Source organism: Choloepus didactylus, chromosome 2 (genome assembly GCF_015220235.1).
Source record: "Choloepus didactylus isolate mChoDid1 chromosome 2, mChoDid1.pri, whole genome shotgun sequence".
In the NCBI taxonomy this organism is placed as follows: domain Eukaryota; kingdom Metazoa; phylum Chordata; class Mammalia; order Pilosa; family Megalonychidae; genus Choloepus; species Choloepus didactylus.
In genome coordinates this window covers 195,429,203-195,444,733 of record NC_051308.1, presented here as the reverse complement: position 1 = coordinate 195,444,733, position 15,531 = coordinate 195,429,203, and the positions used below count along the sequence as shown (strand labels likewise).

The 15,531-nt window shown below is 44.8% G+C and overlaps 1 protein-coding gene across 3 annotated transcripts in view; it reads right to left on the bottom strand.

Moving 5' to 3' along the window:
• RAB3B (RAB3B, member RAS oncogene family) overlaps positions 1-14,166 on the bottom strand; it is a 62,124-nt gene extending 47,958 nt beyond the window's left edge. The window contains exons 1-2 of one of the 3 annotated variants that reach the window (XM_037827242.1): positions 13,998-14,166; positions 5,385-5,612 (exon numbers count right to left, since the gene is read on the bottom strand). In XM_037827242.1, the coding sequence (XP_037683170.1) occupies positions 5,385-5,612 (228 nt within the window). In that variant the 5' untranslated portion in view covers positions 13,998-14,166. Of the gene's footprint in view, positions 1-5,384; positions 5,613-5,737; positions 5,748-13,695; positions 13,717-13,997 lie in introns of those variants that run through there. The other 2 variants (XM_037827240.1, XM_037827241.1) reach the window with 2 other exon arrangements.
• Between the last annotated feature and the right edge of the window lie 1,365 nt (positions 14,167-15,531).

Sequence of the window (15,531 nt, the reverse complement as noted above, 5' to 3'; positions counted from 1 at the left end):
TAGTGCTTTACACACATTCTCTTTTTTTAATCTTCACCAACACATCATGACAAGTAAAATAATGGCAGTATACACAGTGCTATGGTGTCTGAGGCCTTCATGAGGAGGGAGCTGAAGAGAGAGAAAGAGGAAGGAGAATGAGGATACTAGGAAAGGCCCAGGAGTAAGTGTTGTGCCCTATAAGCCCTTCTCAAAAGACAGAGTTCTTAAACCCTCAAGAAAAGAATGCCAGTCCACCCCCCACCCCCCATCTTTACACAAGTAGCCCCAGACACATGAGACACTCTTTTCCTTAAAGTCTTCTTGACATGCAGGTCACCAAAAAAGCCTCACTGGTGGGAATGGGAAGGAGGAGAATCTGTCTTTCCACAATGAACAGGAACTGTGCCTGGGCAAGATGGTATGGTTGAAGACATAAGCTAATCTAGCTTTTTAAATCTGTGACTAGAGCTGTGATCGTTAAGCTCATGTGTCAGTTTGGTCAGATTATGGTGTCCAGTTGGTTTAGTCAAGCAAGCACTGACCTGAGGATATTTCATGGATTGAAATCATCAGTAGACTGATTGCATCAATGTCTGATTATATCTATAATCAACTAAGGAGACTGCCTTCAGCAAGGAGAGAAGTCTCATCCAATCAGTCGAAGGCCTTTAAATAAGAACTGGTGATTTCAGCAGTCAGAAGGGAGAATTTCCATCTCTACTTCAGCCAGCCAGCTTCTCCTGAAGAATTCACTGAAAACCTTCATTGGAGTTTCCAGCCTGTGGCCTGGGAATTTGGACTTGCCCAACCCACGATCATGTGAACCAATTCCTCATAAACTCATAATATTTATAATATATACATACACATATCTCCTATCAGTTCTGTTTCCCTAGAGAACTCTGACTAATGCAAGAATTGAGCCTGAATATCAGCTACAAGTCCAGAGTTGAGACCTGAGTCACAATTGAGTTGAGTTGAGTGATTGTGGAGCTCTGAGTTCCAGTTCCTGGGTTTAAAACAAGCCTATTATTTTCCTTGAAGCCCTTACCACATGAAATTAGATATTTTTATTCACATCCTTAGTGTCTATCTCCCTTATTGGAATGTAGACTCTATGAGAGCAGGAAGGATGTATCCCCACATCAAGCACAATGCCTGGTACAGGCTAAGCACCAGATAAATGTCTATTTAACAGAAGAATGAAGCTTCCAGTTTGGCTTTGCACAGGTAACCTACGTCTCTGGCTTCTACCACCCATTCTTTAAGGTGATGACTACCTCCGTGGGTCAGAGTGAAGATGTGAAAGTCACCGAGTATGACTTGAAGCACATATAAGAATTCACATGGCTGACAATATCCACCATCCTTCTAATCTACCCAAGGCTTCATAGTTCTCCATGAGCTTTCCCTTCCATTTCCTCACTTGATATTCACAACACCCCTGAGGCAAGAAGGACAGGATTATTTTCTCCATTTGATAGTTGGAAGAACAGGCCCATGGAAGGGAAGGATCACTCCAGATCATACAACGAGTACAGGGCAGTGCTGGCCTGGAACTCAGACTCCAGAGTCCCAGGTCAGCTCAGTCCTTCTACAGACCCAGGTTCTTCCCTTGGCCAGCACCAGATCCGACAGTCTGTTACGGGGCCCACATGGAGGTTGCAGAAGGCCCCATCCTGTTCTCTTGTCACGGTCTCCAGGAGTTGCCTGGCAACCAGCACCCAGCCGTAAGTGGCCTCCAGTCAGGTATGTTGCCGTGGAATTACCTAGTAGCCCTTTGTCTCACACCTGTGCTAGTTCTCATTCCCTATTAATAAGGCTTCTCTGCTTCTCCCACATTCACAGAGAGTCTCTTCTCTGATCCATAATAATTAACCCCCCAGGAAACAGAGGGGTTCTCAGGGACCTACTCGGCAAGTGACCCAGGGAACAAGGTGCTCCCCTCATCCTCAAACATTTCCCAGAGATGACAAAAACTCTTGTGGATGGTCCTGCTCAGCCATATTCATAACCTCCTATTCTCCCCTCTCCACCTTCCACCCTCAGAACCCTGACAAAAGTGTTCTGGAATCCCCTGGGAGAGATCAGATGGGCTCAAGGAATCTAACTGAACACTTCACACAGCGCTAGTAAGTCACTGGATGCCTTTCCAACACTCCTGGAACCCCAGGTGGGAAGCCTTGGGAAGGGACCCAGCGACTGTTAGCAAGTGGACCAGGAGGCAGAGAAAGAAAGGAACCTAACATTTACTCCTTTCCCAGTATGTGCTAGGTACAATGCTACAGAAAAGCACCCCCTTGAAAACCTTCTGAGGTTTGGACAGTTGACAACATGATCTATTCAAAGAAGTGAAGTAACTTACCAAAGCTCAGGCAGCTTAAAAAAAAAATAAAACAATCACAGAACTCAAATCCAGAAAGAAATCTGAATTTCTAGCTCTTCCCTTTCCCTATACAATTAATTGATCTCAAATTCTATAAATTCTAGTGCTAAATCTCCATAATCTCCCTCCTCATTCCCATGCTTTATGTCATTTTGTTACCATCATAGTTCAAAGTCTTATAACTTACCTAAACCACGGTTTCTTTCCTTCACTTCCATCCACCCTCCAAACTGAAGACAGGGGTCATTCTAAAATGCAAATCTGACCTTGTTAAAAACAAGGGTGCCTATGTCAACCATCTCCAAACTTATACCCCTTTAAATTAAAAGAAAAAGGCACACATATACATACTTCTGAACACAAAAAAATGCTAAAATAGATTATTTTAATGAATACATAGCATTTAAATGTTTGAATTGAAATATATTTATTAACAGTACAGAAAACTTTATTTTTGGCTACAGAAAAGCACACATACCAAAAAAAAGAACGCTGTGCTAATTTTTTTTGCAAAAGCAATGTGACTGACTATGTGAGAGCTAATGAGATCGTCATTGATTTTACCTTGAAACATGTCTGATGAACTCGTGCTAGGAGTATGAGAAACATCATTTCAGCCACTTCCTTGGGCTCACTAAAATAAGTTAAGTCTGCAATCAGAGGTTTCTTTACAGGAATCTTTTAAAGCCACATATCCATTGTGAGGGCTCATTTAGTTACAACTAGATAGCATAATCAATAAATCCACTTAACCACGCACAGGAAAACTGCAAAAGCTCACAATGGGCTAAAAATGAAGAAAGGAGTAGATGAGGTGCCACTGCCAACCCCTTAGCAGTGCAGAATGCCTCCTCCTGTCACAGGATTTTTTGAGTGTAGGATACATGCCCATCTGATATGGGGACCAAATGAATGCATCTGTGTCAATCCATATAGTAAATATTAGTAAAAATTAATTTATTTTATATTCATAGATAAAAATAACCACTAATAATTTCTTAGGGTCCCTAAAAGATTATTTTCAGGCATGAACCCACTTTAGAGATCATTGGCCCACAGCACAGAAACTTCAGCTTGTTGAACAAGATCTTCTTGATTCCCAAACTGTCCACCTGATAGCCTCCTTAGCAAATTTCTCTCTCAGCAACCCCCTCTCTACTTTTTCACGGTTTTGCTCCTGTTTCACTGTATTGCTTGCCATGTCCCAAACACCCCGTGTTCTCACACCCCTCTGTGACTTGGCTGCAAGGATGACGTGAGATAACACAAGTGAAAGCACCTGGCACATAATAGGTACTTAATAAATGTTTGTTGACTCTGTGAAGTACTTAAACTAGATCAGTGGTTGCCCAACTTTAGAACCACCTGGAAGTTTTGTTAAAACACAGATTATTGGGCCATACTCTGGAGTTTCTGATTCAGTAGTTCTGAGGAACGGCCAGAGAATTTACATTTCTAGCAAATTTCCAGGTGATACTGACACTGCTGGACTGGAGATCACACTTTGAGAAACTCTGAACTGGCTGATCTGTATGGCTTCTCCCACTTTTAATGTTTTATGATTCCTCAGTGCTTTTATTAAAGAGTAAATGAAAAAATGAACTTTTGTCTTTACATAAGTCAACAATTAACATTATTATAAATGGGCTCCATAAGATCTCAGGTGTACAGTGTAGAAGATCTGAGTTTGAGTCCTGCTTTCTAGCTGTGTGACGTAAGGCAAATCAATTAACCTCTGAATATTTTCTTCTCTAAAATGGGAAGGTATTAAAATAATATCCACCTCATGGCATTAATTGTGAGAGAATATTAATATATGGGAAATATTTTGTGAAAAGTACTGTATACAGATTATCCAATAAGATATATGCACAACTTATTAATGTACATTTAACAAGTAGAATAACTGTACATTTAACAAGTAGAATGAACAGACAAAAACAAACTTGTTTTGAATACTTTAAATCACAAGTTTTCAAAATTTCCAACCTCAATGGTAATTCTTTATTTAAAGTATATGATTACATGTTGCTACATAATCTGAAATATGTATACATTTTATTAGTACCATTGGTAGATACCTATAATAGGAGCTGTGGTGGCCGGCCTCCAAGGTGGTCCCCAATGATCCTCACTCCCCTGTATTCATACCCTTGTGTAGTTCCCTCCCACATTAAATCAATGACCAATAGCATATCCTGAGGTTAGGTTATAAGAGACTTTGCCACTTCCTCTTTGATGTCTTGGATTTCTCTCTCTGGGTGAAGCCAGATGCCATGCTATGAGGACACATAAAGAGCTCTGTGGAGGGGACCACTTGCGGAGGAACTAAGCCCTCCTGCCAACTGCCAGGACTAACCTGCTAACCATATGAGTGAGTGACCTTGGAAGTGGATTCTCCAGCCCCAGTCAAACCTTCAGACAACTCCCATCTGCAACATCCACTTCTGACTGCAATCCTGCGAAACCAAGCCACTCCCCAAATTTTGACCCACAGAAGCTGTGATAATAGATCGTAATTGTCGTTTTAAGCCATCAGGTTTTGGGGTTATTTTTTATGCAGCAATGGATAACTGATACAGTAGCTAACATTTATTTTGCACTTACTGTGTTCCAGGAACTGTGCTAAGCAATTTTACAAGCATTATCTCATTGAATCCTCCCAATAGTGTTGCTATTATTAAAATCCTTCAATGAGAAAAGAAGTTGAGTAATTTAGTGAAGGTTCTGTGGCTAGTAATTGGCAGAATTGGAATCTGAACCCAGGTCCCTGACTCTAAAGCCCAGGTTTGTGGTCACTTTTTTATACAGGCCAGGATAAAGCCTCTTGAACAGTTAAGTAGCAGAAACTACTGTGCCCTAGAGGAGAGCAACTTGTATAAAACCAGAAAGTGGGAGCCCACACACCTGATGCCATAACACCCAGAAGTTCCAAGCTGGCCCCACCTCCCAAACCCTGTTCTTGCAGACCAGTCACCTCCCAGGGACAATTCTGCCCAAGACACCCAGGACTCACCCAGATCTGCAGCTTCACGCGCTTCTCATGACGGTAGACTGTCTTCACCTTGAAGTCAATGCCCACAGTGCTGACAAAGGCTGGAGTGAAGGTGTCATCAGCATAGCGGAAGAGGAAGGAGGTCTTGCCAACGCTGCTATTGCCGATGATGAGCAGTTTGAACATGTAGTCAAAATTCTGATCGGAGGCATCTTTGACTCCAGCTTTAACATCGGTCACAGAAGCCATCTGTAGGAGAAACCTGTGATCACTAAGGGATACACCTCCCATGTCATCCTAAGTCACCAGCCTTCTCGTTGAGACCATTCACACACTCACTCTCCACCTCAATGTCACCGAAGAAATGCACACACTCAGAATCACCTCCTCCCTGCACCTGCCCCTAATGTTGTCTCAGGATCTGGAGTGAGACCCAGCTCCTCCCATCCATTCCTTCAGCAAACATTTACTGAGCACATTGCTCCAGATCAAGCCTTATATTGGGCATGAGGAATATAAGTATGAATCAGACATGGTTTCCGACCTCTGGGTGGCCAGAAAAAGCAGGTAAACAAAGAAAAACAAAACAGTGGATAAGTGACAAGATAGAGGGGAGCCCTAGTCAAGGATACCCACAGGAGGCATCTAACCCAATCTGGAAGCCTGGTGGTCAAGGAGGGTCTCCTGGAGGAGGCAGCTCCTGAGCTGAGACATGAAAATTCCTGGAAGGGCCCCATACAGGGTTATCATTTTCCTGCTTCAAAAAGTTTTATAGCTTCCTACAGCCCTAATAATCAGGCCCAAACCTTTCTGCTTGACAAAGAACCAACTAACCAAAGAACTGTTCTCTAAGCTTTATCTCCCCCCAGTCGTTCCCCCAATGTGCTACCACTGTATCAAATTATGTACTTTTCTCAAAATATGCTATGCTATTTCTTGCCTTTTTCCCTTTTTCCATGTATTCCTTTTCCCTAGAATGCCCTTCTCCTCCTGATAAACTCCTATTGGATCTTGAGGACCCAGGTCCAGTATTACCTTCCCTGTGCATAGCAGAGGCTGGCACTCCTGTCCTCCCAGAGCACAACAGCACTAACCTCTAATGTCACTTGTATTGTTTCAGAACTATTTACTATTCTGGCTCCTTCTTTAGACTGACCATCTGGGATTTAATGTGCTTTATTTCTGTATCCCTAGCATTATGCTTTGAATTGTGTCTCCCAAAAAGATCTGTCGAAGTCCTAACCCCAGTACCTGTGGATATGACCTTATTTGGAACAGGGTCTTTGCGGATATAATCAAGCTAAGATGACCCTAATCCAAAATGACTGTTGTCCTTATAAGAAAAGAAGAGACGCAGACACAGAGGGAAGATGGCCATGTGAAGACAAAGGCAGAAACTGGAGGCTTGCTGCCACAAGCCAAGGAATGCCTGAGACTACTGGAAGCTGAGAAAGGCAAGGAAGGATCTTCCTATAGAGGGTTCAGAGGGAGCGTGGCCCTGTCAACTACCTGATTTTGAACTTCTAACCTCCAGAACCGTGAGTGTGCCACTTCGAATGTATTATGTCCCCCAAAATGCCATTATCCTTGATGCAATCTTGTGTGGGCAGATGTATTAGTGTTGATTAGATTGTAATTCTTTGACTGTTTCCATGGAGACATGACCCTCCCAAGTGTAGGCAATAACTCTGATTAGATAATTTCCATGGAGGTGTGGCCCCACCCATTCAGCATGGGCCTTGATGATTTTACTAGAGCACTATATAAGCTCAGACAGAAGGAGCGAGCTTGCTGCAGCCACAAAGGACACTTTGAAGAATGCACAGAAGCTGAGAGAGGAGCTGCAACTTACAGAGACATTTTGAAGACAGCCGTTGAAAGCAGAGTTTTGCTGGTGCTTTGGAGGTACTAGCACAGAGTTTGCCCTGAGAAGCTACAGCCTAGAGAGGAACATCCTGGGAGAAAGCCATTTTGAAAACAGAACTCCGGAGCAAGAGCAGGCACCAGTCACGTGCCCTCCCAGCTAACAGAGGTTTTCTGGATGCCATTGGCCATCCTCCAGTGACGTACCTGATTGTTAATGCCTTACCTTGGACAATTTATGGCCTTAAGTCAGTAACTGTGTAACCAAATAAACCCCCTTTATAAAAGCTAATCCATTTCTGGTATTTTGCTTAACAGCAGCATTAGCAAACTGGAACAATGAGAGAACAAGTTTCTGCTGTTTTAAGCCAATCAGTTTCTGGTACTTTGTTACAGCAGCCCTAGGAAACTAATACACTGAATTTCAAGTCCGAGCACATAATCAACACTCAGTAAATATGTGTGGAATTAACAAAAGTCACTTCATCCCTCTGGGGCTCAATCTTCTCATCTGGGAAATAGAAGAACCATTTCTGCCCTGCCTTTCTCACAAGGCTGTCAGAGAACTCAAAAAAGATAATAATGATTAAGATCTTAGTAAACTGGTAAATTCCACACAGGTGTGAATATAAGTCATTATTATTCCAAATCCTTCAAAACCTAGATTTTTTATTTGTTCATTCATGGATTCACTCAGCAAATATTATGTGTCAGCCCTTCCCTGAGATCCCAGCCCTTGCAGACCTGCCACCATCCTCTCCTTTTCTTGAATCTGAACCCATAATCTAGCACTTGGGTTATATAGACTTATTTGCATCTTCAGGTGCTTCTTCTACATCTTGCCAGCCACAGGTACCCCAATTCTCCCCCTGAAATCTCTCCTTGTGCTCAGCACTGGGTACTCAGAGAAGGCTGGGTGGGAGGACATCCCTAAAGTGAGATAATGTCCATGTTGTCACTCTCTTTAGGAGTTTCTGCTTCATTTCCCCAAAGGAAAAAGAAAGGGGATAAAACTAGTGGAGTTGGCTCTATTGGCCTCTTAGGTGAGCCGTAAAAATATGTTGCTGACGAATGTAGACAATCTAAAGCTCCCTTGAAGCAAGGTCAGAAAAATATGTGGGATTATTAGCAGCGTTTTAATATCTCCTCGAACACGTCACCACTAGCCTCCTGTGGCCTCAGTTCTTCATTCTCTTTTCTCCCTGCTCTCAAGCCTTTATCTGAGACCCTCAGCTCTACCCCTGCATCCATCTCTCTGTGGCAAGATTCCTTAGGCAGGTGTGGAACATGCTCAGGACAGCTGAAGACTGGGGTGTAGCATTTACGTGGAAGAAGAAAGAAAGGTTGGAGAGAGAAGGTGCCATTTCCTGCTTAAACTGCCTCATCTCCTTAACCTTTCAGTTTTTCATGGTATGAGATATAGTGCCTGTTTCAAGAATTTGGGATGCAAAGGAATAAGGTTTTTCCTACCAAAAACAAGGGAAGCAACCACAATGACCTCATACCATCCTCACTCTGCTGCCATTCATCTTTATTTGTTGACAAAAGAAAAACTTCTTAAGAAAGTAGATACTCATTGCAGAAAATCTGAAAAAGACACAAAAGTGTAAAAAAAAAGAAAATTTTTAATTATCTGACATCCCACCCACTCAGAACTTGACACTGTTAACATTTTAGTGTATTTCCTCCTTTATTTTTTCATGTGAAAGAGTGCCATCTATTTTTTAAATTATTTTATTAGTTATTAATTTCAAAGTTAATACACAGTTGCTGCAAATAATTCAAACTTTTCCTATATGCAAGTGTTACTTTCTCACCACCTGTAGTTTGCCTTATATTCTTAATTTTTAGCATTAAAAAATAAATAATATGAAACCTAAAGATGTGCAATGAAAAATGAGTCTTGCTTCCATTCTTGATACATAAGCTCCAGTTTCCCTCCCCAGAGGCAAACATGTTACCGATTTATGTAGCCTTCAGAGATAGTCTGCATATAAGCATAGAGGTCTATTTATACTTATTTATATGTAAATGGTAGCATACTGTACATTCTATTCTATACGTTCTTTGCATATTTTAATGACGGAATAATGCTGTCATTAATTTTGTATCCTGCATTTTTTCACTTAACATTATATCATACATATTTTACTGAGACATTAAAAACTCTTCATAAATATCACTGCAGTTGATATATATGACCAATTTTCTAATATTGTGCATTTGTTTTTCTGTTCTTAATTATTATCAATTAACATGCAGTGAACATTTCTTTACATAAATCTTTGTTTACTTTCCTATTGTTTCCTTAGAAGAGATTCCTAGAAGTGGAATTGCTAGATCAAAGAGTAAATTTACTAAAATACAGATTTGATCTTTATCTCATGTCCTTTATCTTATTTAATCATCTAAATAAACCTGGGAAATAAAGTTGGAAGGATGGGGATTATTATTCCTATTTCATCAAGAAGGAAACTGAGGACCAGAGATTAGAGGATTTGCCCAAGTTCCACAGTTAACAACTAAGACTAGACTTAGTACCCTACAGTGTTATGGGGAGAGTTTGAAATCCCTGCTCCATTCCTCAGATGAATGCCTGGGCAAGACACATCACCTCTCTAAGCTGCAGCATTTTTACCTTAAAATAGAGAAAATACCACCCACTTCACAGCAGTATGGTACAGACAGAATAAGCAGTACTATTTGCAAATTATCTGACATGATTTCTTGGCCCATGGTAGGTACTCAATAAATATTTCATCAGCCCCTTTTCTTCACTCCTGGAGTCAAAATATGTTTACCTGCCCTCTCCCCATATGGGGCTCCATTAGTTGAGCTTGTTTCACAGTTAACTGTCTGCCTCTCTTTCTGTATTCAGCCAAGTTTTACATATCATCAACACTGGGTCTATAGTAAATCCTTACGGGATATTACCTCTTCCAAGAAACATTTCTTGAGCATTTATCATATGCCAAACTATTAATGTAATTGTCATTATTATTGGTCTTCATTTTTCTAATGCAGCTGGCTTTACAATCTTAGATTGCTAGAGCTAGAGGGGATTTTGGAGTGGCAGCTCCAAACAAGAAAAAACCTGGCTGCTGGTGCCAACTTTCCCAGTAATTCTGTATGAACTTTGGCAAGTCACTTAAACTCCAAGCCTCAATGTCCTCATGTATAAAATGAGGATATTACCTAGTTTATCAGGCTTCTGTGGATTTTAAATTAGAGAATTTATATGAGTGCTTCATACACTGTGCTGAGAAAAATTCTTCAGCCTTGTGTAGAATCAGCAGGAAAATGCCTGCTTTTATAAGCTAATCAGGTATGAGATTGGGAAGTGATGGCAAGAGTTAAAAAAAAACAGTTTTAATCCCTGGTCTGATCCACCACCCTTCATTTTACAAGTTAAAAAAAAAAATTGAGGCTTAGTAAAGGGAAGTGATTTGTCCAAGGTTGCACAGCAAGTCAGTTGCAGGGTCTGTCACCTAATGACTCCCAGATTGGACTGGGCCTAGGGAAACAAAAACCACAATTTTCACATGAGTAAAACAGCATCCCCAATACCCTGACTTTCCTTTCCTAACACTTGTCATACTATACTGTCAACATCTGTTTATGTGCACACAGGGTTGTTTTCCCAGTAGGTGGTGTGAGAACAGGGAGAGGCAGAGGGCTGAAGGATTTGGTTGGAAGGCACATTCACATAGAAGTCCCCAAGGGGCTCTTCTTAAGAGGAGGACGGGAGCTACACAGACTGGAAGAAAAGCAAAAAGCCTTCCAGCAAGTAGCCACCTGAGGTAGATGTGAGCAGACAAGTCGCTGTACAGTGGTGCACACAGAACCACGTTTGTAAGATAAGCATCAGACAAATCTTCCCTCTCTTTTGCGACAGTCACATAAATGAGAGAGCTGGATATCTCACTGTCTCCATGACAAGCCATACAAATGAAGACCTAGGAACCATCTGGGAAGTCATCCCCAGTCCCAGGCTGGGGAAAAGAAGGAAATGGTTCCTCCAAGGGCTAGTGTGAAAAGCAAATAACACTTTCAGTTTGATAGGCAGCAGAAAAACCCACCTAAGGAAGAAGACAACTTCAGCCAGGAAGGAGAGGGAGAGGTGGAAAGAGCCATAAAATCCAGCAAGAAGAGGTCAGCTCAATAAACGGAGTAAAGAAGCAAATGGATGAACTCCTCTTTCAATGGAAAGAGTGTGAGATTAAGTCCAAGAGACCAGGGGTGAGCCTTAGCTCTCTCAGGAGTTGTATAACCTCAGACAAACAGCATCCTGGGCCTCCATTTCCTCACCCATAAAATGAGTTAATAAAATGACTTCTAGCAAGTCATCCTGGGGTGGTGGAAATAGCTTGGGATTTTGAATCAATTTAGTTTCCAACTCTATCACCTATTAGTTGTGAGACCGTGGCAAGAAATTTCATATGACCAAAGACAGTTTCCTAATTTGAAAAACAAAAAAAAAGCATTGTTGTAAAAAAAAAAAAAAAAAGGCATTGTTGGGAAGATTATAGATAATGTGGGTAAAATGTCTAGCATAGTATATAGCAGGTGCTCAATAAATGTAATTTCCTGTCTTCATTTATCAACAGAGACAAGGAGGAGGGTTGGCAAAATGTGGACCTCACCCTACTACATGCTCTTCTTCCCTAGAGCCATTCTCTACCAACTTTTCTAATTCCACCTTCCTTTAGACCACTCCCCACCATCCATCACCCCCAACCCAGCCCAGGTCACCTCTCTACTGTTTTCACAGGTTTCTTAGAGCCACGGAAACAATATCATAACAGCTACCATTTGTTGAGCACCTACTAAACGCCAGGCTCTCTATTAGGTGCTTTCGAGGCATTCCATCTTCCATATAATAGAATGCTTGATAAATATTCATTTCCTTCCTTCTCCAGATTGGAAAGATATAGCCGTGGATGATTGCTGACAAAATGGAGGCATGCCTGCATAATAACATCAGTGGTCTCTCTCTTGAACAGTGATTTACAGTTTACAAAGCTCTTTCACCCACATTATTTTATTTGATTCTCACATCAGTTCTTGAGGGTAGTTGAGGACATTGAAGCAGGAGCACCAACACTGCTCAGTAGTTTATTCGATCAGCATTCAAAGAGCACCTGCTGTGCACCACACCCTTGTTGGACTCTGGGGAGATGGAGAGGAATCCCAAGGAGCTCAGAGTCTACTGGGGAAACCTACTTAAACATTCTCTATAGGTTACTGATGCCTCCCTTCATATCACAGTCCTTAAGAAATTGAAGGTTTATTTCTTGTACTGGAGATCATTTTAGATTTTTGCCTTTTCCCATACTGTTTCCTCAGGTAGGAACACACTTCCCTCTGGTGCTAGCTAAATCCTTTTTGAACAGGACTCCTTCCCTGACCCCTCCTCCCCCAAAAGCTCCGGTTCCGACAGCGACAGGGCTTCCGGGCACCATAGGGTTTTTCAAGGACTTCCATGTTTAGTCTTTCTATGTTTATAGGCACAGAACAGGTGGGAATGCACCTGTGCGCACACGTCCACTCCTTTTACTGCCCCCACCCCCACCCCTTTCCACTAGTTTCCGGAAGTTGGAATGGAGGGAGGGGTCTTTCTCCCCACCCTCTCCACACTTCTGCTAGCCTCCAGAGGCTGCGACCTTGCCCACCCCAAAAAGTTCCCTCCAGAACTGGGTCTGAAGGTGGATACGATTTTCTGTCCACGGATTCTCTTCTTTTTGGTGATCCCAGGTGGCAGTGGAACCGGGCCCAGTGCCTGCGCCCCCTCCTCAGCCTTCTGAGCCGCCAAGGCACAGCCAGCACCTGGGAACCCACGGACTCCACTCCGGCCCCAATTATCTTTCCACCCTCACAGCACAACCACTACCTGGCCTCCTTCCTAACCTGACCCAGAGAGCTTACCACCCTAAACTCTCCAAGTTCCCTGCGGGTTCCTCCACTCCCAGCCAGCAGACCTCTGCTCTATTCCAATGCGCCCCCTACCCCTGCCCAGAACCCTCGGCCCTGTCCCTCCACCAACTCCCCGCCCCTTTCTCTGCAGTCGGGGTAGACCCAGCCTCCCCGCCACCCCTCCCATTCTTCCAAGCTTCCAGCCTCCAAGCCCCACCCCTCGCCCCTTATTCACGGTTACCCCCCTCCCCGTACCCAGCTCGGCTCCCCCTCCGCAATTTTTTCTCCCCCAGGTCTCCACACCCCCCACCCCTTTAACCTCTCCAACCCAGACACTACCCTCCTGTCCTGCGCCCCTTCACCTCAGCCCCTCACTACTCCTCTCCAGCTCAAAACGACCCCCGCCAAACCCAGTCCCCTCCCCTTAGCCCTTCACCTCTACAACCCCCTCAATCCTCTCTGCCTTCAGCACCCCTTTACTGTCCCTCTCTGCACCTTTCCTCCTCCCCCGTCCCCAAGACCCCCCAGCCCCCGGCACCCTTCGGCGATTCCTTACTGCCCTCCAGTTGCCGTTCACCTTTCCCTTAGCCCCGGCGCCTTCTTCCTTGCTCCCGGCTCCCGCTGCCCTCTGGGCTTATGCTCTCCCAGCTGTTTCCATAGTCCTAGTAGAGCCCCCTCAGCGCCCCCTGCCGCGCCCCGCGCCGCCCCCTCTTAGCGGCCTCCTGCAGCCCCTTCCCCTTGGCGCCCCCGCCGCCGCCCTGCGCTCCTCCTCAGCACCTGCTCACTGCCCCGAGAGCCCCGCGCGAGGTAACGGTCCCTAATCCTCCCCGGGCGGGGTGCCGGGGCCGCGCCCCTTACCTCGGGCTCGGGGTGCGGGACGAGGGGCTCGCTCCCGGGCAGCGCAGCGGGACCTGGCGACGGGTGGCGGGGTGGGGCGCAGCGGGTTCCGGGAGCGCGGCGGCGTGGGTCGGGTCTGGTCCCACAGCTGCGGCTGGGGGCTGGGGCTCCGGCTTCAGCTGGTCTCGGCTCCAGCCGAGTCCAGACCCCGCCCCGCCCCGCCCGGAGGCGGAGCCCGTGGTCGCCCCGCCCCCAGCCCGCAGCATCCCGCAGGTGCAGAGATTCCGAGGTTAACTATTTGGGGACCTGGAGCTCCCCGGCATGAGTGACTGTCGGAGTTTATCTTAATTCTCCCGTCTCGCTCCATAGCCTGACCTTACTAGCGTGATTAGAGATCTCTGATGATTATGTAGATGATGAAGGGCACCAAGCTTTGCCATTTCCAGAGCACTTTCGAGTCCGTTATATCGCTCCGTGGTTACAAAAGCTCAAGGAGGGAAGCAGAACCTGGAGGGCTGCCTACAAGAGGAAACAAAGGAAACCTGGGAGCCCCCTCTGCCCTAGGCACTCATTCCTTCAGGCCCCGCCTTCACACTTCCTGCCCTTCCTCTCCGACTGCCCTGTTCTCACCTTGTTACAGGCCTCATCATTCACTTGCCAACAGCCTACTTAAGGGCCTCCCTGACTCCACTCTCCTCCACTCTATCCTTTCCACCACCAACCTTGTTAAAACCTTTCAATGGCTCCCCATTACCAGTGGGATAAAGTTGTGACCCCATTGCCTGGCTTACATAAGCTAGCCCAAGCCTAAATTCCCACTTTCAGCCATCTCTACTTTTTACCTTCAGGCATCCTACTTTCCAGCCACACCAAACGGCTTACATTTCTCCTTCCCGGTCATGTTCTTATGGCTCTGTGCCTTTGCGCATGCCTTTTCCCCACAGGTGCCACTGTTGTTTACTTTATCAACCCACATTTGTCTTTCAAGGCTCAACTCAAGTATTATCTCCTCCAGAAAGCCTTATCTGACTTTCCCTGATGCCCTCCACCGACCCAGGTTGGTGCTGCCCCTCTATGCTCCCATGTCCTTTTCCCAATCCTGGCTTCCCTTTATCACAGCACTGATGTGCTGTGATGTGATACGTCCTTCCACTAGAATCATCTCTGCATCACCAGTACCTACCCACAATGCCTGGCTCAGGGTGCCTGCATGAATGAATGACTGAAGTTCAGCACTCTCAGATACACCCTAGTGGCCACATGGCTCCTGCACCCGTGGCCCAGGACAAGACCTGGAAAGACAAACCTCGGTAGCAGCTTGGAAGCGGGCAACAGGAGTGGGGAAATGTTCTTGTCTGGACATTAAGTAGTCCCAGCACTGCCAGGGCCGGCAGGTGTAGGAGGTAATTAGACACCCTCACCCCTCCCACCCTGACTTCACTTCCAATCTTCCTAAGGTCACAGGAGCCAGCCACCAGCTTTAGTCTAGAATCATGGTCCTTCCCCACTCACCTACCTCATCCCAAGGTAGGAGATACCAAATATAGTTTTCCAA